This window comes from Numenius arquata, chromosome 10, assembly GCF_964106895.1.
Source record: "Numenius arquata chromosome 10, bNumArq3.hap1.1, whole genome shotgun sequence".
NCBI classification, from domain to species: Eukaryota; Metazoa; Chordata; class Aves; order Charadriiformes; family Scolopacidae; genus Numenius; species Numenius arquata.
In genome coordinates, this window is record NC_133585.1 from 52274282 (window position 1) to 52302224 (window position 27943).

The window sequence follows — 27943 nt, forward strand, 5'->3', positions numbered from 1 at the left end:
CATATGTATATGCATGTCTAGGATCAAAAGAACCAGTATAATCAGCTGGATCTGCCAAGCCTGCACCTCCACCTTCCTCTCTGCTCTGCTGCACTCTGAAGATGAGGAAGTGAAGCAAACAACGCTAGGCCGCACTTTGCAGGAGTGAGCAGGAGAGAGGGATGCAAAGAATAGCTCACAGTCTGGGTTGGCAAGCAAAGAAACCTGCCACGTCTTCAGTTACCCATACTCTGCTGCAGGATTGTCCCATTACCTACCTGCCAGCGGAGAGTGAAACTAGACTGAGGTATCGCTGAAGAAAATATCAAGGGGCTCTGCTGTCCTTGCAGGCTGCTTCTGGGTCTCTCAGAGGACGTTCATCTGGGCTACAGTAGTGACGTGGCTCTGGATATTGTTGGTGACACTTACTTTTGAAGGAGGCAGGAGTTGGAGAGAACCTGACAGCCCCTTATAGTGCACTTTCTGACACTGACAGTGTTCATGCTATTCCAGGTCTCCTCTCTCCAAAGGAAGAGAGAGTAGAGGAAAGTGTCCGAATTTTGCAGTGAGGACTGGAAACACTCATGTGAGCAGCAAGAATTTGTATTACAATTCCTTATCTCGTTCTCTGCTCTTCTGGAATCGTATCCCTATCAAGCCAGAGACAGAAAGAGAGAAAGTTGTCTCTGAGCTGAAGTATTCTAATCTTGGCCTGCTCCTGTCTTAAATACTGAATAAAGTTAAGATTTCCAGGGAGAAAATCAAAGAAGAAGGGGGTAGGGTACACATAGGGGTAGGGTACAAGCACAAGTACTCCTCCAATCTCTTTTGATGAATACCCTTGCTGTCTTCATAAAGCTGAAAGAGAACAATTGCTCTAAATGTCTCAAAAAGCACATGAAGACAATCTGAAAAACCAAATGCGGTTCGCGAGAGACTCAGAGCTGCGTTATTTACCCAAAGATTAATACAGAAGTTGGAACAAAGGTTGAAATTTTGTCTGCAGCTGAAAGACCTGACTGAGCTGCTGGACATTTTAAAAGGAGATAAAACCAGAGGGAAGCTGAAGAAGTGAAGTATTATTCTGTGTGACTGATAGGATCTGATTGTGCCTCGGGCTGGAAACAGGCTGAAGTTTCCATCATAATGGATCTGTGAACCTTGGCTCGCTTATTGATGTCCGTAGCTGTGGTTCTCCCGCGATTCGGAGCCTGTGATAACCCGCGATGAACCCTGCGCTGCCACCACCACGCTAGCAGCAGTCACTCAAACAGCTGGATTCATGTCACCGCAGTGACAGCGCTGTCATAACCTCGGAGTTACAGCCACTACCACCGACTTGACAACTGCGCATGTTCGGTGATGCAACCATCATTCCTGTTCTCCAGTCCTTATTGTTCCTTGGTGGAAACTTCTGTTCTACGCTTCCATACGCTCTCACAGGCAACATGCCAAGATGTGTAGACTTGAGAGGCCACCATTCATGGATTCACCAAGGCAGAGGGTTACACCTTGTGCTCAGGAGAAGGTGACGCTTTATCTTTAATGGTACTCATTTCCACAGATGCCTTTTTGGAGCTGGACTTCTCTTTGTGCAACCAACACAATCAGAGACGCTGGGTGCTGGCACTATACGGTCACCCAGGGCTTGGCTTTGCCATGATGTTTGGTATCGTTCTCTCACCTCTTTGAATGCAATAGAAAGAATTTCCAGAATCTGTTAAAATTCCTTTCTGGTTCAACACCAGCTGCGTGTATCAGGATGGCAGGCTCAACTGCAGCCACGCAACCATAGAAAGAGGTTAGCTTTTAAATTTACACATTTTTGTGTCCTTCACTTTATGGTGCTGAGGAGATTTATTTTTACTAAAGTGTTTTTTGGTTTAACGTGTCTTTTTAAAGCAAGTTTGAAGAAACTTCAAAGGTTGCATTGAAAGGCTTCTTATCACCATAGGCCATCACAGATACAAAAATCTTTGGTTTGATTATTTCTGGACCATATGCCAGCAGCCGAGGTTTCTCATCACCTTGAGACTTCACAAGCAGTAAAAGACAGTAAAGGACTAGGAATAATCTTGGTTTTCATCTTAGATATTTAGTCTCTCTAATCCTCTAGCATTTTATCTAAGTCCTACCTTGCCTAACCAACCACTCACAGCTTCTCCTTCTGGACTACTCCATCTACCCATTTGGCACTCTACCCATTCCTACCCCGTTCGTGCCCAGTCAGTTCCAGTTCTCTCCTCTCCACTCTGCACTCCCGGCTTCTTCCACTCCTGAATTTAATTCACTCTGCCCTTACAACAACCTGACCTCTTTTACGCTCAGGTCTCCCGAACCCTTTCCCCAACAGATGACAAAAATCTCCAGCCATCCTCCTCGTAAAGAATTCTTAATTAAATACAACAGGAAGTTTCCAAACCTCAAGCCTGCAAAAATAGGAATTTTTCAGAAAATGAGGAGATTCTATAGAAATAGAAAATGCTAGGAAGTTTTAGCTATAAGAAATATAAATATGGTCATTCGATAATATTGAATCTTTTTTTTTTTTTTTTTTTTTTTTTTTTTCCAGATTTTGACATCTAGAAAACTTGAGGAGAGGTCTATCAGATTAGGTAAAAGAAAAACAGACTTTTTACTTCAAACTAAGCTGATTTGTCACCAGGTGTACCAACTGATGCTTAAATATTAGAGAAAAGAATAGCGGTACCAAGTGAAGCCAACAATATATACCATTAGAATACTTTGAGATTTCCAGCTGCCTTACGATAATTAATGCACTGTGCACAAATCTCTCGAAGCTATAAACAATTATTCTTTAAGTCTAGGCGCGTGAATCATTAGAAGTTCTATGCAAAATGTCTATTTCTATTACCATTTTTAACAGTAAAATTGTCAAATTCATTAGATTAATATTCTCTCCGTAAGCCATACAAACTAAGAAACAGTATATCATAATGCAACACACGCATGACATGAAAACAAAGAAACAAATATATAATGATTCTAGCTGTGACACAGTATGTTAGGGAGGTTGATAAACTGAATTTTCATGCTGATAGCATGTTGTAGCCTCCAATCTATTACGCTTTGGAACTGATGTGTTATTATCTCCGGACAACTTTCACACCAGGAGATGATCCCTGCGAGCATAATTTTAAAAATGAAGGGATTACAAACAAGATAAATTTCATTGTGTTGTTACCTGAATTAGTATCAACTAACAGGAATTTCATCTAACGTAGCCCATTTGCCAAAATACTTGCATTTGGTGGTCCCATTACAAACATATAAAGCATAAACCAGGCATGGTTCTATTAACTCTACTTCAGCAATTACGCATCTGAATCAGTATTCTATGGTAATTGGTCTACAGGGAACAATAATATTTGGGTTTGTTCTTTTTTAATACAGTATGCTTCCATTTTTACTTTAAAGAAAATATATTAGGGTCTTCTGGTAAATATCCGCAGTATCTTTGAGTTTGCCAATAATGATTAACTAATTGAATTTAACATACCATTCTCTTCCTGCTGTTGGTTTTAATTTGAGGCTAAGTGAAAGTTTAAAGAGTTTTTGGAATACAAAGCAGATCAATGTACACTGTCAATATATTTTACAGGTGAATTAGTTATTAATGGGCAGATGCAGATCTCCTCATTTAATCAGAAAGCGCCTTAGCCCTTTTTATAGTGTTAAGAGTTACAATTAACACCACAGAATTTGGACATAAAGCTCTGATTTTTACCGTAGTATAAACAAAAAAAAAGAAAAGATATATTTATGATTAATAATTCACAGGCTGGAACTCATTAGAAAAGGTATTGCTTTGTCACGGGTGGTTTTTTTGGTGTGGATCAGAAACCAAGTATACTCATTTGGCACAAGAATGTCAAAACACAGTTCAAATATAGGACAGATATTAATGCCAAAGTTAAGTAGGTGTAGGACAGTTCTATACTAGATTTTTTTTTAAATTATATGAAATATTCATTTATATGGAATTCTTTATTTCCAGTTACATATCGATCAGCAGTTCCGATTTCAAACTAGCTGGTAAAAACTATTACAGATTAGATATAATTCTTAACTTCTTTGATTGGTCATTCCTTATGCTACATTAATATGTCATAATATTTCTAAAACAAACATTTGCTAAGTAGTAAATGTATTACAAACTAAGGATCAGATCTGGCAAATGTGTAAGCATGCAAGTAGTGCGCAACAGCTTGCAGAATCGGGCCACAGAGAATTAATACAACCTCAACTGCACTCTTATTTTCTTAAGCGAAAGCTAAGAAGATTCGGCAGTCTAAGTTTACCATTTTGTATTTACCGTGAGTCAGTTTGACAGATTATTTGAAGTATAATTTTTAAAAAATCAGATATCAAGATGAGGAAGTTTGCCCCAGATGTTTTTGACTATCGTAATTACAGGGTTTTTTTTAAAAATCACATTTTGTCTCCTGTGTCAACAGTTAGCATCATGCAAACACTTAGAGTCACATACCCATAACTGCTATCGTGATATGTTGGAGAAAACACATCCATCTCTATAAGGTTGTCATGACCATTTGCAAGGACTGCTTGATTTCCTAATTCTCTACACACAAAGATACAAAAAAGATGAAATTAGAGTGGCAATTTCAAATTAAAGAATGGGATGATCCCACAACAAGAATATACGGCTTCTGTTGCATAATTTTCTTTTCCCACAGATGTGCAAACTGCATTTTGAAGGCGGGACTGATCTCCCTCCTGTGCTGTTCTCTGAACTACCCGCTGGGTTGTAACTTGAAGAGAGGGTTTTACAAGGCTAGCGTTAGGTGGTCACCACCCCTCGGCGATCCCTCATTTATGTACGAGTCCTTGAATAAAATTCCCGGCTGCTGCCCGTGGCAAGACAGGCGTAAGGACCGAGCAGTGCTTAGTGGGGGATGCTGTTTACTTGATGAGGCTGGACCAGAGATGAAATAATAAAAAGCGAACCGAGACTATTAAAAGACAGTCTCTCGCTGGTCTCTGGCACAGCAAGTCAGCCAGAAAATACGCAGAGGGCTGGCATAAAAACATGCAGCAGGGGAGGGGAAGGAAGGACCACAGACGCTGGCGCTCTCAGGGAATGGCGAGAAAATGAAAGGGGAGAAACAAAGCTAGATGCTGTTATTTTGTTTAGAACTGCATATTTCTTTTGTCCTATCTAAACCAGGAAAAGATTAGTTTTGGAAAAAAAATTTGGGTCCATGTTTGCCTTTTTTTTTTTTTTTTTTGGAGAGGGGGATGATAACTCCCAGAATACTGTGCAAATACTGCAGAGTTCTGGACTATCAGCGCTTGCCTAAGGGACAGGGGACAAAATCATAGACTCATGGAATCATTCAGGTTGGAAGGGACCTTAAAGATCATCAAGTTCCAACCCCGCTGCCATGGGCAGGGACACTTCCCACTAGACCCAAATACATAGTGTTGTCAAATTCCAAGTATTCATGGTGACAGCAAGGTATTTTTGAGCAGGAAGAATGCCAGAGAAATCTGAAGTAAGACACTATTCACAGCAAGGGAAGCTTCTAAGCATATGGGTACATGCTTGGTGAGCACCCGACTGCAGGAGAACGTTGAAAGAAAACAGAACTTTTATATTCAACTTCAATCTTTGAAAACAATACTGTTTGTTTTACTTTATAAAGGCATCTAATGTGTGTATATACTGATCCCGTAATTACGGCATAGCAATCTTTAAAATACATTCATGCTCTCAGCAATTTAAGTGGAGTAAAGTCCTTGCAGCCCAGCAGTGGGGAATGCCCACAGTGACACATGGGGTCTTTGGAAGAGGAGGGCTTCAACTCCACCCCCAGTTTCTGCCTTTATTTTATCCCATGCCTTCTCCATATACGTAACGTGTCTAATCACATCCACGTGTGAAAACCTGGAAGACTTACAGAATGGAACAATTTTGAATTTGATTAAAGCAGGCACTGTTTTAGTGGGTGGAATGTGTAAAATAGCTGCTTTGGGCAGACTTTAACCTCCAGCGACACTGTGCTTTTGCAGACAATCAATCAGCCTCTACATAAATTGATTTAAGACTTCCCTGGAAACTATCAACACCCTTTCCACACCTTAATCAATACCAAAGGCGCTAGCTTCATTGGCAGTCCACCCCAATAAAGACATATGGGTATGTTCATCACACTTTAGGAGTTTCTAAAATCTCCACATTCTAAAAGGAAGTTTGGATCAAGCTTGCAGAACGGTTTTTAAGTAACACATTCTAGGATTTGTTTTGTCTGGACCACTTCTGAGGTTTTCCAGTGCTTTAATTAAATCCTTCAAAACGCTGAAAGATTTTTCAGCCATCAAGTATTTCTTCAACCAGTTCCCTCTTTCTTCTCGTTAAAATTAGTAGATAGGTAACTCAAGAATGTTCCTACTCGCTCTGTTTTTAAGTGTAAGTTAGGGGTAAGAGAAGACAAAACAGTATCACTATAGACTATGAAAAACATGTTTGTTTCTTGGTTAGTTTCTATAAAAAAAATTCAGTCTATCGTACAAAATACAGCCATCTTCCCAAAAATAAGGTATTTTACTCAGCAAATCAAGTAAGAAAAAGCAAAGCTCTTCTTTGATTCACTGACACGATAGCACAGATTCTAAATAAAGTTACAGAATACTCTCAGAGATTTATTCCTTGACTGGAATATGTAAATTTCCCCTTGCTGACAAATTTATCTTAGACATTCAATGCCTAAAATTAATGAAATACTGCCTCAGAAATGCATCAAGAGATGCTACAAGCTTACTTTTATCAACAGATTTACGAATTCTAACATACTTTTCCTCTGCTTGTCTCTACCATACAGAATTGATTTGGCATTGGAAAAATTCTGCATATTTGAATATTTAACAGAGAAAGCATTTAAAGAAGTGATTTACTACGTATTTTTTAAATATCAGTAATTTAGATCCCACTAGAACGCAAAGCCATGAGAATGTAACTAATGATCCTGGTGCTCAAGAACTCATTACTAAAACCAGTAGGTGAATAAAAACTTAAAGACCAATGATGATAAAAAAACCTTCTAATATTTAATTTCTTAATCATCATTTATAATATTCAGACACCTGACACGTAGTCATGCATCCGCATGATTTTGGCTGTCCAACTAGTAATTCAAAGAGCAAAACGGAAAGTTATTCAATATAGTCCTGCTTTTTTATTTTTTCAAAAGTTAAAATTGTTCTATGGCGGTGACTTCTCCGGCAGATCTTTTGCTTCTCCAGCTGAACGTAAGTCACAGAAGGTTGGGGAAGAGTCAAATAGTAAAGATCATTAAATGCCCAATGAAAAGGTTCTGCAGTCTGCAGGAAATCAGAGGAAAACTGCAGGAAATATTTCCTTACTGTCTTGCTTTTTTTTTTTTTAATGTAGATTTTACTTTGCCCCAATAAAGTGAAGACAGTTTCTGCCACTGTTCAGTAATCTCATTGTCATTTAAAGATGGCATCAAAGATGAAAGAAGCACCCACGTAATCCAAATTACGGTTTGAAGCCCTCATAAAATTTTAAGCGAAGAGTCTTTTTATATTTAAAAAAACCCATAAATTGGAATTTCTGTTGGACGTTATTGATCTGTCACCTCAGTTCACCCATTTAACCAGTAACAGCGATGCTTTACACAAAAGCATTAACTCCACACAGAGCCAAATTGCAGAATATTCTATTAAATATACAACTGAATCCAATATTATGAAATATATATTTCAAAGTCACCTCCATTACTACTGCAAAACAATGGGGACTAAAACCTCCCTCAGGCTTTGCAAATACATCCCTCTCTCCTACAGGCACATACGCAAACCCAGCCTATTCGCTCTCCAGCTATACACGAGATCAGGTTGTATGTCATTTTTATGCCACCCATCACCAATATGAGCCTATAGAGATAGAAAGACAGCGACGTATATATGCTGACATTCACATTCTGTACCTCTAAATGGCCGTCATCTAAGTCAGATAAAGAAAAAAAGAGAAGAAAAAAAAAAAGCTGACTACGGGCATAAGCAAAAATATTGCCAAAGATGAAATAAACTTTCTTTTAGGCTGAGAAAAGGATGAAGGAAGAGACCCATCACAAAGTTGTTAATATAGTTGAAACTGAGCTTAAGAATCACACTCAGTAGGGAACCTTAACCAAAAAGGGAAAAATCAATGACAAATAAGATGGGTTCTTCACCTCCAGAGTTCCAACCAAGTGAGACTATTAGAGAAACTACAGTAGGGCTCTGTCAGGTTTCATGTGAAATTTTCACATTTCATCTCATTCACAAGCGTTCAAAACTTGAACGCTCAACTGCCCTCAGCTTTTCATCAGGAACATTTAAAAGATGAAAAGACCCTACTCAGCAAAAAAAAAATATTTACTCCAGGTTGGAAGTGGTATTTTCATTCGAGTCCCACGTCTTCTTCTTTATAAACACAGTAAGAACACATAGGGCAATAGAAGCCAACATCAAAGACCTTGCCTGTCTACAAAAGATTAAGCAGTGTCTGGAAAACCTCAAACAGTTTATTCCCACTACAACTCTTTCTTAATTGAAAATTATCTGAGTATGAAGATGAAATCCCTTCGGCGGAATCCTATTCCCCAGTGTCTGTGTCTCGTCAGCAATACAAGAGGGTCCAAGAAAACTAAGAAAAGGAGTAGCCATTCCCAGCAGCCTGACCAAAAAGTTGCCTGTAACAGTTACGGGGACAAAACGACCTAAAAGTCACTTATGTTTTAAATTAGTCAAAATCAGCCAGACTATCTTCACTGCAAAACATAATTTAAAGGGATTCAAAGAATGAACTGAAGGGATTTCATAAACATTTTCAAGAATTACTGTCAGCTTCGATATAGTTATAAATGCTCAGTTTGATGACTAAATTGGAATATTATGGCTTTCGTTAATAAAAAATTAGTACTGATTGAGTGTTACATGAGTATTAATTAATCACTGTAGGTAAATCCAGCTCTGTGCCAGTAAGTCCTATAAAATTTTTTTATAGATCACTCTGCATCATACATCATTTGCATGTAAAGAAGCTAGTGTCACCCTTTATAATATAATATGCTTCTTTCCTAGAGCCAGTTATCCATTCTAAGAGACAAAAAAGAACGAGGACAAATTTATCATTATACCAGAACTAAGTCAGTCCTTTCGTCACACCAAATCCCAGAGAAGTTTAATAAACACCTAAGCTCACATGGGTATTTCTTTAAAGGGACCAAGTGCAAGAGTTAAAAAGTATTACTGCAAGTTCCCTGACATTTGATCTATATGGCACTATATATTCGACACATAACACACCTGGCAAGCAAGGCAAGAAATTTCTTCAGACAGTCAAAAGTCACAGATTATGACCAGGAAGGAAAATGCTTGTCTGGAAAAATGAATATACTCTCTGAGTCCAATTACTCTGCAATAGGCATTGTACGGGAAAAAGAGCGTCACCGGGGATTTTAGAGAGAGAGATTTTTTTAGTACTGAAAGTTTTTGGGTTTGTTTGCTGGATGAGGGGGAGTATTAGCTGCTGGTAGCCTTTCATCAAATTAAATGTTTTTTCTTTCGGAGTGCCGCAGTCTGTAGTAGTACCTAAGGAATTACCTGCTTTCCAGTGGCGCATTACTGCCAAGGACCCAGCTGTCCTGCAGCTGGACTGACTCAGGTGTGGTTTGCAGCTCGGCGGGCAAAGCAGCCGGCGGGGCCGGACTCTGGTTCCTCCTATTTGTCAGGGAGTTTCTGTTAAGGGAGGTGATGGATGGGTGATGCTGGGCTGAATGTTGCTTGTGAGAAGGTGGCAAAGGCTGCAGGGTCGACTGGCCTTGGTTATTTGGAGGTTGTTCTAAGAAGAAAGAAAATTAAAGTTCGTTACACACCGTCTTACCATTTGCTACAACCAAAGCAGAACGAGAAATTCAATATAATCCTATCATCTAATATATTTGCATATTATTCTATTAGCGACATTCAGTGACATTCTCTAAGAGCAAGTTTACCCTTGATACACAAAGTTCTAATTAATATACAACAGATGGTAAAATTGCTTTTGGTTTTAATTTGTTTCTTTTTTTTTTTTTTTTTTTTAATCTGGTTTTATTAACACCTACAGAAAATAGCATCTGACAGATCCCCTAATGTGCCTTTAGATTTCAGCTTTTTTTAACAAACCAACCCTGAAATTAAATGGGTAATTTCAGTAGAACACAAAGGTTTTCAAAATGCATATAATCCCTATAATTATTTAATGGAGTTTTTTAAGCTTTATTTAACTGCAATAAATTATTACAAGCTAGTTGCTAAACAGCAGTAGACTAGTTTAGTGCATTTCAAATAAGGCAGATCTGCACTATGATCCACTAATAGATGCTAAGTATTCTTTAGCAGAAGGTCACTCTGTGAAGCAGATGTTGCTTCATGGATATTTAACAGACTGAATCACATCTGATTACAACGTCAGAAGACTCATATACTTAATGACCGTCACATCCATTAGAACACACGCAGAACAGATTTTCCAATTTCACACTCTGCAATATAACTCCGGTTTGGAGGAACCCACAGGTGATCAGAGAGTCAGCCCAGCAAAACAAAAGGAAATATTTTTTGACTTAACCAAAGCGCATAACCCCCATAAAGCTTCAAAGCGAAACCTCAAACCAGCCAAACCCACAATCAAACACCTCCATCAATGTTAGGTTTTAACAATCTGTTCTGCAAAATGTGGAGTAAATAAGTCATAAACGGAAGACGAACCTTGCCATACAACACAATGAACATAAAATTAGAAAAACCTGAAGACGCTTCATTTGTCATGATTTAGCAATGATTGATGACACTTAAAAATGGAACACTTAACAATATGTAATTCAAATCGTAATCTTTTTCCTAAACTAATGTAGTAGAACACGCTTAATAATACAAATGCAAGTCTTAAGCAGAGCAGAAGACACAGGGCCTGCACTTGGCTCACAGCGTAAATACTTTAAATTAGTTGTTTGATCTACATAAATCAATTCCCAAATTTTGGGACTGGTTATAACTGCAAATTGTTACAAACCCAATAATAATACCTCGGTACAGAGAACACAGGAAAAGTATTTATGTCGAAACAGATGTTTCCAATAACTTACAGGCGACTACTATAAAAATAACTTAACAGTGAGTAATTTCTCATGTCGTGAACATAAGAAAATTTGAGAATGTTAAGGAACACACATGCAAAGCTTAAACAGAATATCCAGCCTTTGGAATAATTTCCTCTCGGAGAATCCCATTCTCCTTTCCAGTTCTCTTGTGTGGTCAATACGGCTTTTCTCATACACAACAGCAACACTGAATCTGTCATTAAAATAACGGCAGCATTTACATTGCCAATAAGGTTTTCAACACCAAATCCGTAATACATTAATGAAAAATTACCTTCCAGGAAGGACACAACCGCTCAGCCTTGTCTTTACCCGCACCGACACAAAGGGTGTCACTGCATGTGATTACAATCCCTGCCAAGGGCTTCAAGCCCCCTTTCAACAAGGCAGCTAAAGGAAAGTTAATAGACTAACACCAGCAGAGACCTTTTTCCCATGTCTATTTAAAATGTTATCTGATTTAGGTTACAAGCTATTTATTGGTTGGTGCAGAATTAACTGTATTTTATAATATATAGGTGTATATATATATAAAAATACATATAAGTGCACATATCTGTAAATATTTACACAAGTTCATGTGTAAATATATATGTATAGATAATTAATTAAACTACAGAAAAAAATCAAGTGAAATTAAATAATTTTCATTACCCTTAATGAGATAATTTATCCTAAGAACATGACTTTTTGTCTTTGTGATTCCCTTTTTTGCCTCTCCGACCTGCCCAGCCTTGTAGAACAGCGTTGCCATGACCAGTGCAACACCGTCCTCCTCTGCAGCTCCTACCGGCTGAAACCTTATTCTGACATTAATTTCTCTTCTTCATTAATTTCTCTTCTCATTCAAAAAATCTCAGCTGAAAATCAATTTTTTTTATCTATCACTTTTAGTACTAAAGATCTTGCATCATCCTCTGCTAAAGACAAAGCAGAGGATAAAATAACGTTATTTTCTTGCAGAAAAAAAAGGGTGTGAGTAAGGGACTTTGCCAGGCTGGGCTCAGGTAGACATCAGACCTTCCCACACACTCTGCCAGCGAGGAAGAGGGATGAGAAAGGCTCTGTAAAGGATATTTATGCACTCCCCAAATAAATGCACAGACCTAGTAAATACACCAATAACATGCTGGAGGAGTGAAACTCTTCCTCAGCCCATAGGCCAGTTATTCAGGCCGCTGTTTGGGATTTAGATTATTCCCCTAGAAATTTACTGTGAACCTACAAAGCCCTTCTGCCGTATCACATGTAAACATTACTGACACCCAAACTAGAGTAGCATATACAATAAATTAAGAGTTGCAGGATGAGCTTGTAACCATAAGGCACAGGCTAGAAGGGAGCAAGAAGTGCAACTCTGCTAAGATCGCACAGCCCCGAAGCCCACTGTCTCTCTCCACAGGACACTGCCAGGGGACATTTTCTAGTGTCCGAGGGCAACTTCAATTGGCAGGGAATCTACAGCCTCCACAGAAACAGAAATGCTTGAAAAATCTGGAATGATTTATTCCTCTTCTAATTGGGCAAGAGCTACCGGTAGAATTGAGTTTAACAAGATTAGATTTTCCATAAATCAATGGAGCTAAAATCTATATTCCTCTAGATTTCCTCAGCCCGATATTGTCGTTCTGAATGAGAGATCACTGAGGGCTGCTCTTTCCGTCTTGTCTTCAACCTGACAGATTTCTTTACCCGCAGCTCTTCCGATGGCCGTGCAGTTTCTAACAAACTTCCATCTCGCCCCACTCATTTGTGAGGAATCATAGAATCACAGAACGGTTTGGGTTGGAAGGGACCTTGAAGATCACCCAGGTCCAACCCCCTGCCCTGGGCAGGGACACCTCCCACCAGACCAGGTTGCTCAGAGCCCCATCCAGCCTGGCCTTGAACCCCTCCAGGGATGGGGCAGCCACAGCTCCTCTGGGCAAAGGAAGATGCAATCATCACAACAGTCATGTTTTGAATGCTGTCCTTAAGCCAGAGCCAAATTCCCCTTTTTTTTACCCTCTTTTAAGGAGTTAATAACCAAAGAGAAGCTTTCAGTATTAGCGCAACTTTCCCACAAAGTCTTAGGTAGAAACTAAGCCTCTCAACATCCCTGTGACACTATGAAAATATTCCCATTGCGCAGACAGGGAAACTGAGGAATATTTGTTAAGGGAGGGATTCACACCATTCTCCTGAGAAATCAGCATCACGGCCAGAAAAATACTGTTTTTTTGCTTTTCGTAATTAAGGAATTGATAAAGACAGCGGGAGTTTCCTGACACAGACACATACTTCATGAGCTCTACAATGCTGGAGACTGCTCCCGGTGAAAGTACTCCCGCCTGTGCCCCAAGGGCCAGCACCAAGACCCTGTGACTCCTCCTTCCTCTCCATCACTCACCTTGTTGGAAAATGGTCTGGAAAACGGTTCTTCCCTTGGTTGGGGAAAAGATGAGCGGTCCTTGGACTCCTACTCTTACAAAACACTTGATAGAAATTTCCTTCTTAGATAGAAATTATCCTTCTTAATTTCCTTCTTCCATCAGGAAGAAGAAAGAGCATTCAACTCTGATAAAACGCAATCGGGTTGAAATACTTAAAAACTATTGCGGAAAGCTACAGTTGCTTCGCCTTAAATTGGATTTTAAATGCTATCCTAATTGATTTAATCTAAATGGGAACCTCTGGTTTACACTAAAAATAAGCAGGTATGGGTACAGGTGGGTTTATGTCTAAAAATGCTAAGCTTTAATTGGAACATTCTTGTTCGGTCCAGACCCTACTGACCGTAGAGCAATCCCATTCACCTTGAAAAGATGATTTCTGCAGCGAGAAGCAAACGTAAATGGGCCCAGCAACCAGTCTGGGCGTTCCAGTTGTTCAGGTACAACAAAAAAAGCCCTACATTTTTGAGGCATTTGCTGCGTAAGTCAGCATCAGATAATTATGCACGTGAACATATGTACAGAACTCAGAAAAGTCACAAGAAATCGGGTGGAAAGCTGTCTTACTACAGTGATATGAATTTTGCAAAACATATTTAAATTGTTATTTACCCCAGGGAACCACAGTGAAGCAAAGCAGCCATTTCAATTGCAGAGGTAAATTATATGCACTCTGTAGCCTTTCACAAAACCTTTTTCTCTTTTCTTTCTCAAAAAGTAATTTACATTTAATTAATTTTATCATTTAATTGTTGCAGAATTTGAACAGCATATGAAAGAATACAGAAAAACGCGTCTGTGAATATAAAAAGTAAGGAGAGAGAGACATTTCCGATAACTATTGCCATTTGGGGGAAAGGGGTTGATTCCGGAAGAGAAAAGCAGACCAAGTATCCATGAAAAAAAGCAATTTGTTGCACATTTTATGTGATAGCCTTTCTCTAACAGCCAGATCCCCGAGACCTGTCAGCCAGCTACTCATCTAGGAGAGAGAGGTGATTTCCATTTGATAAGGATTAGGCTTTTTAATAGTGTATAATTAACATTAACTTTGAGTTTCCATGACAAACACAAAAGCGAAGACTTCCATTACGATATAAACATTTCAAATGTGAACATAATGCAATTCAATATCTATGTCTGCGAGAGCCTTAACTCTTTCTCCTCGGGTTGCTCCTTTTTTTCCTCTCTCTTTAGAAGAGTTTCTGCCCCGATAAAGCAAACACCCACATATATCCCAGGAGTAAGCGGCTGGAGTAGACCGAATATTTTTATGGACTTGAAATTTTACCTAATTCACACACGGACATATCTCCAAAAGGAAGTAGAAGTGGGATTTAACTTGGAAACCCCTGCAAATTGAAAAGAGTGGGTATTATGGCTTAATTATTCCTAGAGCTCCCAAAAGAGCTCCTTTTTTTTTTTTTTTAAAGTCCCTGCTTACGGGGAGTAAGACGTGCCACCTGCACCGCTATGGCCAGGGCTTCAGTGATTCTGCAGACAACTAAGACCAGTCACTCCAGAGGTCTCTGGTCTGGGAGCACCCTTCATGAGAAGCTGTATTTAATAAAAAAAAAAAAACCCCAAAGAAGGTTATGGGTTTAGAGGAAAATTGCCTATTTAAGTGTTCATTTCTAATTACGCAGATCTACCTTTGGAACGAACCACTGTGTCAGTCTACTTTTTCTGCCAAGGGGTGCAAGACTCCAATTTCCTTTCTGATCACTTACTACAAGCTATGGTGGCACTCCAAGAGAACTTGTCGTTATCTTCTCATTTTGTGGTTCACCCCAAGAATTTGTTTAATTCTATCCACATCCAAATGGCCCCTGCCCTGCCAACTGTGTTAAGATCCAAACCACACACTCAAGGAACGAGGTGACACAGCGCCAACCACCACAGGAGAGCCTTGTCACTTGGATTTGTTGTCAGCCTGCACTATCCCCTTCTGTTGTTTTATAATCACCGAGGGAGGTGATTCTGCCTCTCTGCTCTGCTCTGGGGAGACCCCACCTCGAGTACTGTGTCCAGCTTTGGAGTCCTCAGCACAAGACAGACCTGTTGGAGCGGGACCAGAGGAGGCCACGAAGGTGCTCCAAGGGCTGGAGCCCTTCTGCTGTGAGGACAGGCTGAGAGAGATGGGGGGTTCAGCCTGGAGAAGAGAAGGCTCCGGGGAGACCTTAGGGCCCCTTCCAGTCCCTAAAGGGGCGCCAAGAGAGACGGGGAGGGACTCTTGATCAGGGAGGGGAGCCTTAAGACAAAGGGTAACGGTTTTACACTGAAAGAAGGGAGATTTAGATGAGATCTCAGGAAGAAATTCTTTGCTGTGAGGGTGGTGAGACCCTGGCCCAGGTTGCCCAGAGAAGCTGTGGCTGCCCCATTCCTGAAGGGGTTGAAAGCCAGGCTGGATGGGGCTTTGAGCAACCTGGTCTGGTGGGAGGTGTCCCTGCCCAGGGCAGGAGGGTGGAACTGGATGGTTTTAAGATCCTTTCCAACCCAAACCATCCCATGATTCTATAATTAATGGACATACAGGTGGAAACAGAATTAACCCACAGCTGCTGCTGCCGACTTCCTCTTGAAGCATTCTGTTCTTCTGTGCCAGCTACGTGGTGACAAGACTTTGGAGAAGTGACAAGGACGCTTTGATCAAGATATGCATCTTGTGTGCGTGTGTGTCTACTATTACAATCTAAAATGGGAAAAAGTCATACAAGTAGCTTGATCAAAGCGGGCCAATGTTTGTCTCCTCACCAGTACACGGCCTGTAGGCTCTGACAACCTGTCATGCTACCCGGGACTGGGAAACTGCCGGTGAATTTAACTGCAGGATACACTCTGAAAGATTGCATTGCCTTCCTTAATGCACCTAGGTTTGGAAGAAATGATAAAGAAAACCTGAATTTTTGTTATTTCCATTACACATTTTTCTTTAAATCTCAACACGATGGGGCTTACAGGAGAGATGGGGAGGGACTCTTGATCAGGGGGTGGAGCCATAGGACGAGGCGGGACGGTTTTAAACTGAAAGAGGGGAGATTTAGAATAGAGATTAGCAAGAAATACTTTGCTGTGAGGGTGGGGAGACCCTGGCCCAGGTTGTCCAGAGAAGCTGTGGCTGCCCCGTATTAATACTTACTAATGCTTTTACCGACGTTTTCAGTTGTGTCTTTCAGATGTGCTCTCTACAGGAGCGTCACTTCAGGTTCAGGGTACACCTCTAACTTTGTCTTTCCCTTCTGTGTCCATTTAGCAAAGTATTTCCCCTCAACAACTTCATACATCAGTTATTAACAAACTTTTCACAATAAACTTTCTAAAGTATATGAACTGAACTTTAAATTTACTTGAAAGGCAGAATTTTTTGTCCCTGGTATTTTTAGCATAAACAAGCTAAAAAGCTATATACCCTTTATGATATGTGACCCTGTGAAGATAGATAAAATAACTTTCTGTTTTATGGCATTTACTTTGAAAATCTGATTAAGATAGATGTCTCTAGTTTGTAATTCTTCAATGTCATGTTGTCATAGTTCCCATCAGCAAGATGCTTTAAAGGCTTTCGATTAATATTGCATGCCAGAACTGAAATTACATCCTTTGTCGTTTAGTTCTTAATGGTGCAAGTGATATCTATCAAGTAGTGTTTTATGAAGCATGTGTGATTTTTATTACAGGCTGTTTTCACAAATCTTCTTCAGGTTTCATAAAGACTGTTCGTGGTTCACAACAAATATGCCCTACATTTAAAATTGTGCTAATTCTCAAATGTAAAATATAACTTGGATTTTTTCAGTGAGGTCTATCGATAGAACAAAACCTCTTCCTTAATTTAAATTTGTATATAGTCATCTTAATTAGCAATACAAAAATATTACTGTAAACCCCTCAAATCTGCATGAGAACTATATGATAAAAAACGCCCAAACAACTACAACAAATGTAATCACATATTATTTTCCCAAGTAACAGGTTATGCTACTTAATTTTTAAAATGAAGGCGACACACAGATAAATTCTCCCATAATCGAAGTACAACAGAGATTTTCATTTGCAGCATCCATCTTTGTAAAACAAGATGCATATAGTTAAAACTTCTTCAATTTACTGGAGCCCAGACAGTCAGGGGCAGCTAAGAAGGAATCTTAGGGTTGGTTATTTTTGGTCAAACTGACGTTTAAACAAAAACGTGCAAAGTCAATAAAACCCAAGTCTTAGAGGACATACAAACAGAACATACTTTTCAAATATTTTTTTGCCCAAAGACATAAAGAGCTTTCTCTTGATACCTGACAGAGTAAGGCAAACACGCTGAGGGAAGAAATACTGCCCATTGAGAAGAAAGCGGGCATTTCTTCCATCGATGGCGGTGAAAGGCAAAAAAAATCGGAGGATTTACTTCTGAAAGGTTTATTAAATGTTGTTTCCACTCTCTGTTGTTCACTGTAGGAACTGAACCAGCTCACTTTTAAAACATTTTTTCCATTAGCTGGAATCGATTCTCAAAGCATTCCCACATACCCACCTCCAGCCTGCAACCGCTCCATTAACCCCTTCAATGCATATGTAACAAGCGGTCAATATCACGACAGGCAAAATCTGTTTAATTTAAATCCCATATAACCATACGTGCCTTCTTGCCCATGGTACAGTATGAGAGACCAGCTAATGGAAGGGAGTTACAAAAGCATATGGGATGTAAGAGCTCAGGTTGGGAGAATAAATTCACCTGGATCAAGCGAAAACAATGACATTTTAAGCAACAAAGTCAACTGAAATTTTGCAGGTTTTCGACTGAGTCGCGGATGGCTTAATCACTTTATAAAAGCTAAACCAGAGACAAATATTTCAGCTTCACTGAAAAAAGCTTTAGTGGAACTAGTTCAGCAAACAACCTTCCTAATAGTGGCCCCTTTATCCCCAGAGGGATTTAAGAAGAAAGATAAAAAAAGAAAAGTACAGAAACACCGCTAAAGTAAATTGAAATTTAACCTGCTGGGGTAACATACTTATGATCTTGCTTTACAAGAAAAAGAAATAAGAGAGATAACATGAAACGCATGGTGGCAACTATGCAGACAGAATGAACTAGAAGCAAGAGTGTACTTACAACCCCGCTGTCGTATTATATGAACACCATCTCCTTCCCCTCCAGACTAAACCCCCCCAGCAGTTGGCAGGGACACCAGTAGCCATTATTTCTATTCTCTTTTTAGAGCCTGAGGTCTGTCAAACCAAACAGAACCCTCCAATGATAAAATGTCATTGACTTATTTCCAACAATTTACCTGGAGATCAAACTGGGAAAAGATGCTATCACGCGGTGAGAAATGACAAAAGCTTGCTCACTTGAGACACAAAAATGACATTCAGCTCACATTATGCAGAGATTCAAAATACAGTAACACAGCCTTTAGCTGTGTGCTCCTGGCCTGGCCTCCCCACAGTGGGATTCAGATCTTTTGCTGGGCTGGGAGCGCTCAGGTTTTTTTCCTCGGGGGACAGCAGTGTCCCAGAGCAACACTCCCTGGGGCTGGGGATCACCGAGCCCATAGGCGTCACTTAAAATCACACTTGGTTCTTCTCAGAATAGACTTCCGCGTCTTCATAAATCAGATCATCCTTTTCCCTTGTTTAGAGTCAGAAGTGAGAACGTTATGCAATTATTGCTAGCTTCGGATAATCTTCTTTCCTGATAACTCAAGGAAATCAGTGGAGAAACACATTTTGAGCTCACAAATTGAAGGGTAGGTTTTTAACCAGAGAACTCAGGTTTTTCTTTGAAAGAAAACAAAAAATGAAACAAAAACGGAGAAGTTCATCTTAAAGACTTAGTAGGGGGAGGAAAAAATCAGCTTTCCAAACTGGTGACAGGGGGCTGGAATTAATCTGAAAAATCTTTGAGAACATAGTGAAAGTCAGCCTATAAGAGACAGGTAAAACGATATGGAGTATCTCACTGCCTGCTTTACACTGGATGTTTATACCACATAGAGACAGCCACTTCATTTTGACTGCAGAAATTGTGATTTATAAATAAATGATATAAAAAGGAAGGACCATGCTTCAGCTGTAAGATGAGTATGTTCCAGAATCCTGACTCAGGCAGAGCGACAGTGTGTTAATATATGTACTCATTTCATAGCACCCGTTTAACTGGAGCGCGGTATGGATTGCAAAGTTTGATGTACGACTTCTTAATAGATTTCCTACCATTTTCAAGTGTTAGATAATTTTGGTCCCTATCCAAAATCATTAATCCAAAGTGAGCTACGGCTGTGTGTTTTTCTTTGTCTCCTTGATTTTCTCGCTTAACACTTCCAAGCAAAACAATTTGCCAAAGCTATTTATTTTAGAAGCACAGTTACTACTGTACAGGTTTAAAAAAAAACCCAAACTTTCAAAACCTTTAACCCAAAAAAATACACTCACAAGTGATGATTATGTAGCGCTTACAGCTGACAAAACCAGTACAGAAAAAAAAATGCCTCTCTTCCCAATAAATAAAATAGCACCTAAAGGCTCTTTTACGACTTAACTAAACCTGGTTTTTACTGACATACGGCTGACATTCACGAAGAAGGAACAAACCACTAGATTCCCTCAATTCCAAGAGCCAGGGGGAAAATTCTTCACTAATTAAGTCAACTGAATTTTTGTCATGGACTCCTTAAGGTTAATGGCGCCTCTTGAACGTTTTGTAAATTTACAAATCCACGAGTAGTTTGAAAGGCCCCCAAATTAGTCCATTAGAAGCGATGAAATTTTTCTTGCTCAGCCTTGTCTGGGAACACAAGGCCACACTAATAAAATCGTGAAAGATAAGCCAGGAATGGGAAAACACAATATAAAACTTCTAAGCACAAATAGGTGGGTTTGTTTCATCAGATTTGAAAGAACTCAGATAAGAGGGATTCGTGTTTTGCTTCAGAGGAAATGAAAAAGGAACAGGGGCAGCAAGATGAAAAGAAAACCATGGGGGAAAAAAATGGTGGAATTGCACAGAAAAAAGGTTGAATGAATAATACACAGAGGAGACGCAAAAGTGAAGAGCTAAGAGAAAAACTGTAAGAAAAATGAGAAAGCATATGCAATTTTATTAGAAAATCATAACAACCAAACTTCTGTGGAAAACACCGAAGCGAGATGCTTACTCTACAGCCTTGACTTCTAAAAAAAAAAAAGAGGAGTTTAATCCTGGCCTCTAGAGTTAAAGGTAAAAATTCTTACAGACGGCATCTTGGGGCTTAGAGCAAGAGAGAAAGAAAGCAGGAGGTCACCAGATGAATTTTTTGTCTCCAGATCAACTAATTGATCTATCTGTTATCAAGTATAAGGAATATGCAGATCATGAAAGACAGGAAAAGAATAGGGAAGCAACCTTCCAAAATAGCTTTTAAACACTTATTTCTCCTAACTGTGTCAGGGAAGAGAAACGCATAAGAGGGGGAGGCCTCCACAAGAGCAAACTGAAGAACTATTGTTCTCTAATGACTTTAAATAAGCTTTTTAGGCTTACATGTGAATTAGAATTTTGCTCTTCCTCCTTAGGTTTAAAAAAAAAAAACCACCACCCAACCACCTCCTGATTTCAGTAAGATATTATTCTATTCTAATGACAATCAAGTCTAGTTAGGTATCAATCAAAAGAATGAATCCATTGCAAAAGATTTCTTAAGAGATGTTCTGGGTTTCCAGTGCAGCTGCTTCCCTTTTCATTAACCGTTTTCACTAACCCTCAAATCCAACATCAACTTTGAATTGCTGAGTTGAAACAAAAACTGCCTTAAAATCTGTCTCAGTTCACGTAATTTATCAAGAAAACTCTCCCATTTCTCGCATACCATTTGAAGTAAATCCATGATAATTGCAGAGGTATCGGTGGACACGGAGAGTGATTTAATTAGACATTTGTATGTGTTTACTATTTGTTCTGCAAACGCCGTGAAGGACAGCAGTATGCTGAAGCAGCTTAAACAGACTGTATTGTAACTAATGATAATAAACAATTATGGTCCAATAATAAACAAAAAGTTAGGGGGAAAATTCCAGAAATATTTTTTTAAATGTATAAAACATAGCAAATTGGGAAAATCAGTGTTTCTTATATTGAAATTCCATATATATTTTCATAAGTGACTTCAGGCTTTGCCTTTTGCTGTACATATTTTCATAATATCCTAATTATGTTGCTGCTCTAAAGCTGTTTCCAGCAGGTGCTCTTTGACATCGCTTTTTAGCTAAACTTTACAGCTTCTTGCCTGAATCAAGCTCCTTTATAAACCACGACTGATTCACGCCGTAGTAAACTCTTCCTTTTAATAACGCTCCTGTAGTTCTAAGACAGACACTGACAGAACAGATAGACGGTAGAGAAATCACAGCTCACAACTACACCCTTTGATTTAAGCAGCCAACTAGAGAGCATACACATAAAGACCCAAAAAGAGCAAAGCTAAAATAAATGTTTTTGAAACAACGGCAACAAAAATACACAATTAAGCACAAAGTAAATCACCGCCGTGGTGCAGCGAAAAGTGATGAAATCTCCCATATACTGTTCACAAACACACGCTGAATTCCACAATGCTCCCGCCTTCCAGGCAATTGCAGCAACAAAAGAGACGGTGCCGCTTCTTCTAGGGGAAGCAAAGGCTAAAGAAAATGATTCATTCCAATTCTACGTCCTCCTGGCAGAATTACAAATTCTGCACGTTACTTAGTTCTTAAAAAAAGATTGATCTGAAACCTCCTAATAGTAATCTAATTTCTGCATAAACAGAACTTGAGTTTCAAGTGATTTAATGTGCAGAAAGTGTGTAAACTCCCTTTAAACCCAACAGCTGTCATTTCACCAGCAACAAATTTGCCGGCAAGAGCGTTTTTTGGGATGCTGGGAGAGCAATGACAAAGGCAGCTGGCTCACCATGTCACACTGCTGATTTATCGGGCAAGCACGTCCCAGTCAAGGGGACAAGGTGTGACACCGACATGGAATCAGAGGAGTTCGGAATGACTGGAGTCCCCGGTGCCTTCTACTCGCAGGGAAACACCCCTCTATTTCTGGCACAATCCCGCCTCCGCCACCGGAACACGCTCCCCCGGTCCGTCTTCTGGTTAAACTCTCGTATGGGAAAACGCCTTTCTTTTTGTCTTCTGCTGTAACCCCACGGCTGGTGACAAGCAACCCGGCTGTGTGGGCGGGACGTGATCGCGAGGGAAACAGATGGTCTCAGGCTGAGAAGTCTGATATTTAACACGCTTTTATAACTACTACCGGGGGCTAAAAACAAACATTTCGGGAGGGAGAATTGTCTCGTGGTAATTCTGCAGCGGAGTAAGTCAGGAAATCTCCTTTTTTTTTTTTTTTTTTTTTTTTATTCCTGGCACAGCCAGTGGCTTACGGCGTGATCACAAGCGAGTGAGGACCTTTGTACGTGCAGGGGTCTCGCTGCCGAAGCTGGTTAACGATACCCAAGGCACAGGGGGCTGCGGGAATTAATTACGTACCAAACAACCCTGTGCTGCTCTCGACATGAAAGATGTTGCGGGGTGACATTTGAACAGATATGGCAGAGGTGAGTAAAGGTCCTCCACCATCAGCCGGGATTAACAGTGAAGAGGACACAGACCAACATGTTTGCGAAGGAGGAGGAGGAGGAGGAGGAAGAGCAGGCTTTGTGTTCTGCTGAGGAGCGACCCCCACCACTGCCCAAGTGGGGAGTGCGATGGAACATTCAGAATATCAGACTTTTTTCTGATCTGGGTCAAGTTTCCATCACTTTTTCACAGAGAGAGCCCATGGGTGGGGAACTGATATTTAGATACTATCAATACCTAAAGTGTGGGTGTCAAAGATGGGGCCAGACCCTTTTCAGTGGTGCCCAGGGACAGGGCAATGGGCACAAACTGGAACACAGGAAATTCCATCTGAACATGAGGGAAAACTTCTTTACTTTGAGGGTGCCAGAGCCCTGGAAGAGGCTGCCCAGAGAGGGTGTGGAGTCTCCTTCTCTGGAGACACTCAAAACTTGCCTGGATGCATTCCTGTGCGACCTGCTCTGGGTGACCCTGCTCTGGCAGGAGGCTGGACTAGAAGATCTCCAGAGGTCCCTTCCAACCCCTATAATTCTGTGATTCTGTGAAGTACTTGACACCCATCCCACTGGCTCCCTGCACAGCTCCCTGCAGCCCAATTTCCCTGCCTCCGTGCAGGTCTAAGTGTGACAATTTCACAGGCGCATCCTGCCCCAAGGTGCGAGGTTTCACGGGTTACCTGGGGTGGTACAGGAGAACGTTCTGCCTTCCACAAAGACAAACCAACATCACAAACAAGGTAACATTTTCAGCAAAAGCTACCGGGTGGCTTTATAGTCTCAGGTGAATTAAATCTATTAGAGAGATTCACACTTTGAAAATACACATCTAAAGAAAAGAAATACAAACAAACAGTGAAGACTTTGAGGTGCATTAGCTGCAAAAATTACCTCAGAAGCAAATGCTTTTAGAAGCCGCAAACGCGGACAATTAGTAGCATTTCTGAAAGCTGAAAGTCTAAATAGCTGTCAGCAACTCCACCAGCAAGTGTAAGTTATTTACAACAGCAAGCAGACAGATTATCGAGATAACAGAAGCACTGATTAATTGTGTAGCCTAAACTGGCAATAAAAACAGTGCAAAGCCCTGTATGTGTGAACGCTTGTTTTTAAATAGGTACCTTTGGGTTCCAAGTTTTCCTCTGTTAGTCGTTACCACTTAATAATCATCATTGAATCAGCCCGCTCTTTTAATTTTTTGAGAACCTCTAAAAGCAAAAACCTGACTTTGTAGATAGCCTCAAAAAGACCTTTCAAATTTCTAAACACAAAGAAGATACTCAACAGAGGCTAAGAGCTATTTTAGAGTTTACAAACAGCTACAAAAGAAGATGTTTGCATCGCAATATTCTTCCAAAACAGCACGAACTTCAAGCCTAGATTCCAAAATATTCTGTAGCTCTCAGTAAAGCTTGGGTGAAGACCTTCTGATGAATTTTGGTAAGTGGCACATTACATGTATAATATGCTCTTCTTTAAAGACAATGGGAAAATCTGAAGGACTGTCACATTTGGCGATTTATATTCAAACCCTTTCCAACTGTACAGGACTTCTCAAAAAAGCAAGGAATAATTTACCTTCAAAATTCAAATTCTGGAGTCAAGTTCTGAAGAGAAAGATCTGGGGGTCCTGGTAGACAGCAAAATGACAATGAGCAAGCAGTGTGCTCCTGTGGCCAGGAAGGCCAATGGAATCCTGGGCTGCATAGGGAAGAGTGTGGCTAGTAGGTCAAGGGAAGTCATTCTCCCCCTCTACTCTGCACTGGTGAGGCCCCAACTGGAATACTGCATCCAGTTCTGGGCTCCCCAGTTCAAGAGGGATAGGGAACTACCGGAAAGAGTCCAGCAAAGGGCAACGAGGATGATTCAAGGATTGGAGCATCTCCCTTATGAAGAAAGGCTGAGAGAGCTGGGACTCTTTAGCCTGGAGAAGAGAAGGCTGAGGGGAGACCTTATCAATGCTTATAAGTATCTCAAGGGTGGGTTGAAGGAGGAGGGAGCCAGACTCTTTTCAGCGGTTGCCAGTGAGAGGACGAGGGGCAACGGGCACAAGCTGGAACATAGGAGGTTCCACTCAAATATGAGAAGAAGCTTCTTTCCGGTGAGGCTGACAGAGCCCTGGAACAGGCTGCCCAGGGAGGGTGTGGAGTCCCCTTCTCTGGAGATTTTCAAGACCTGCCCGGATGCAGTCCTGAGTAACATGCTCTGACATGCTCTGGGCAATCCTGCTTCGGCAGGGGAGTTGGACTAGATGATCTTTATGGTCCCTTCCAACTCTAAAAAATTCAGTGAAATTCAGTGAAAATACCTACTCGGCTACCAGCCAGCCCTCAATATGCTGGAAGTTTAGACGCAAGAAGAAACCAAAGCCCTCACTCCATGAGAAACAAAGGCTATAAGCGTCATGGAACGCAGCTGGCTGTGGTTGCTGGGATGCAGAAAGTCTACCCTTGGCCAACAGTCAACTACACGGATGAGCATGTCCTGGTTTTGACCAGCACTGACAATAACCGGGGGGGGATCAGTCAGACTGGTAGAAAAGCATATAAAAGGCAGGCTCTTGCGATGCCCCTGGGCCCCATTCAAGCTCAGAGACCTGACAGAAATCTTCGTCACTGCTTCTTTTCGGTAGGACCCTTGTAGCGCCTTTAAGTCAACGCCAGTTGATTATTATTTATCACGTCTCCAAAACATGAAGTTGCAGCAAAACATCCCATCTGCCAGAGGCACGGTTCCTGCTTTATGACTGTTTATATTCAAACCTCACCCAGATGCAGGCTGTGGGGGCACTGCTGAATATCCCTCATGCTATGAGAATACAAATGAAAACCCTTTGCTTGGGCCATCACTTATTTTAGTGACTCACAGGCTGAAGTGAGAGACGATGGTAGCTCTTCTCTAGCAAATCCCAAGGAAGAAATGTGATGACTGATGTGCTGCTGCTCAAGCCAGCGTGGTTTTCTCTAACAGTTACACGTACAGCTAATCTCGTGCCAGGTTTTGTAGTCCCAGCTGGTCAACTCACCAGGGTTGTGTACAATGGGATGCATGACCCACCCCCCATGATAAACTCTCCAGATATTTCCACATCGCATTTGTACGTGATACAGATCTTTGCTGAACATCAGCAAAGGTGCCAGATTTACTGCCCAGGTGTTTAATAGCCAGGGCTTTTGCTAATACCAGCAGTCTTAATGAGCTTTTTAATAGTTTCCTTTCCCTGATAAAACCAGAGGAATTCTGGCTACTGGTACCCATGCCATAAAAGCCAACCCCACTTGGTGTGTGTCTCTTCTAGATCAGAAGCAACTTTCACTGAGCAGAGACACACATTTTGAGTCTTCTTTTGGCTTATGCACGCAGAACAAGAGGGAATGGCAGACCAATTTCCAGGCGGATGTGGGAAGTGGGGCTTCTCCTCACTTAGTATCCTCAGTGTCTATCAATTAATTGCCTAAGGCCATTTCATTAAAGACTGAGCTTAGCCATAGACACCATTCTTCTACTGTATTTACAGTACAGGGAAACGTGCACACAAAAATCATTACCAAGCAAACAAAAATTTATTTGAAAAGCAAACCTCAAGAAAGAATATTCGAGAAAGCTTCTAGGTTCAGTCTCTCTGCTGGTCCCTCTTACCCACGATTTCTGTTGCCCTTGCATAGTAACACACTGAGGCTCATGCGGTTCTAGGGAAGGCATCTCCTCTTACAGAATAGAAGGATAATTCATGCTGTCTTTGGTATTTGCAGCACTGCTACAGCTCTTGGAATATTAGTACTTTGCACTATAGGTATTTGTGCGTACGCGTACAAAATTACTGTCAATAAAAATACAAGTATATGTCAGAAGAAGTACATTTTAATATTAGTTTATGAATATTTCTTAGACTTGTGACACGTCCTTGCTGTTTACTAGAACTCAACTGAGAAGTTACTGTGTCTGGTGCTGCCTGTGATAATTTACATCTCCCTGGGGATCAGGGTGCTAAGCTTTCTTCAAACCACTTATTCTTGGCACCAAAACTGAGCAATTACAGCTATGTCTCACACTTTGTCTTTTAAGGATGTGGCATGTTTATTACTTGCAAGAGGAAAATGACTCCCGCAATCATGTTTTAAAATCACTGGGTTCGGATAAAAACCAAAGTGCTGGCTATAAATGACAAACTGAAATTTGTATAGAGCTCCTATCTCCATGGGATGTAAACACAAGAGCCCCGGGCAGAAGAGTATCCTTTTCTGGCTCTTTCTCTTAGCGGGACAGAGGGACTACGGAAATTTCCATCAACAGTTTGGAAAAGTTTCCACAAACATTTTGCTTTGATATTAACAACTACTGGGTATTGACCTAGAAGTTACTATTAAAAATTGAATTACAGATTCAAGGTGCAACGATAAGTTGCAATCATCAGAACCACAAGAGCAGCTTATGAGAGCTTGCTTTAGTCTTGTAAAACCACAGACTTAGTCCTGCATTGTGCACGCCTAACATGGAAATGCAAAATTCCCAGCAGCTTGGGAAAAAAGACCTCAAAACACTAAGAACAAAACCAAAACTTCAATAACCAACTCTGTGCATAAGTGTAATTAGGAAATTGGTCTTCAGCTGCAAAATGAAAATGTAACACTGAATGCATAAAGCTGTCCAGTAAAATATATTCATTGCATCAAATGAAGGATATGATAATTACAAGTACTTTCCATAAATCTGAAAAGCCATGTAATAGAAAATAAACAGCCAA

General features: G+C 40.5%; 1 protein-coding gene across 6 annotated transcripts in view; it reads right to left on the bottom strand.

Moving 5' to 3' along the window:
• TENM3 (teneurin transmembrane protein 3) overlaps positions 1-27943 on the bottom strand; it is a 322908-nt gene that overhangs the window by 130300 nt on the left and 164665 nt on the right. For 5 of the 6 annotated variants that reach the window (XM_074154473.1, XM_074154472.1, XM_074154471.1 and 2 more), the window contains one exon: positions 9631-9868. In XM_074154473.1, coding sequence (XP_074010574.1) covers positions 9631-9868 — 238 coding nt within the window. Of the gene's footprint in view, positions 1-4489; positions 4583-9630; positions 9869-27943 lie in introns of all 6 variants that reach the window. The other variant, XM_074154468.1, reaches the window with a different exon arrangement.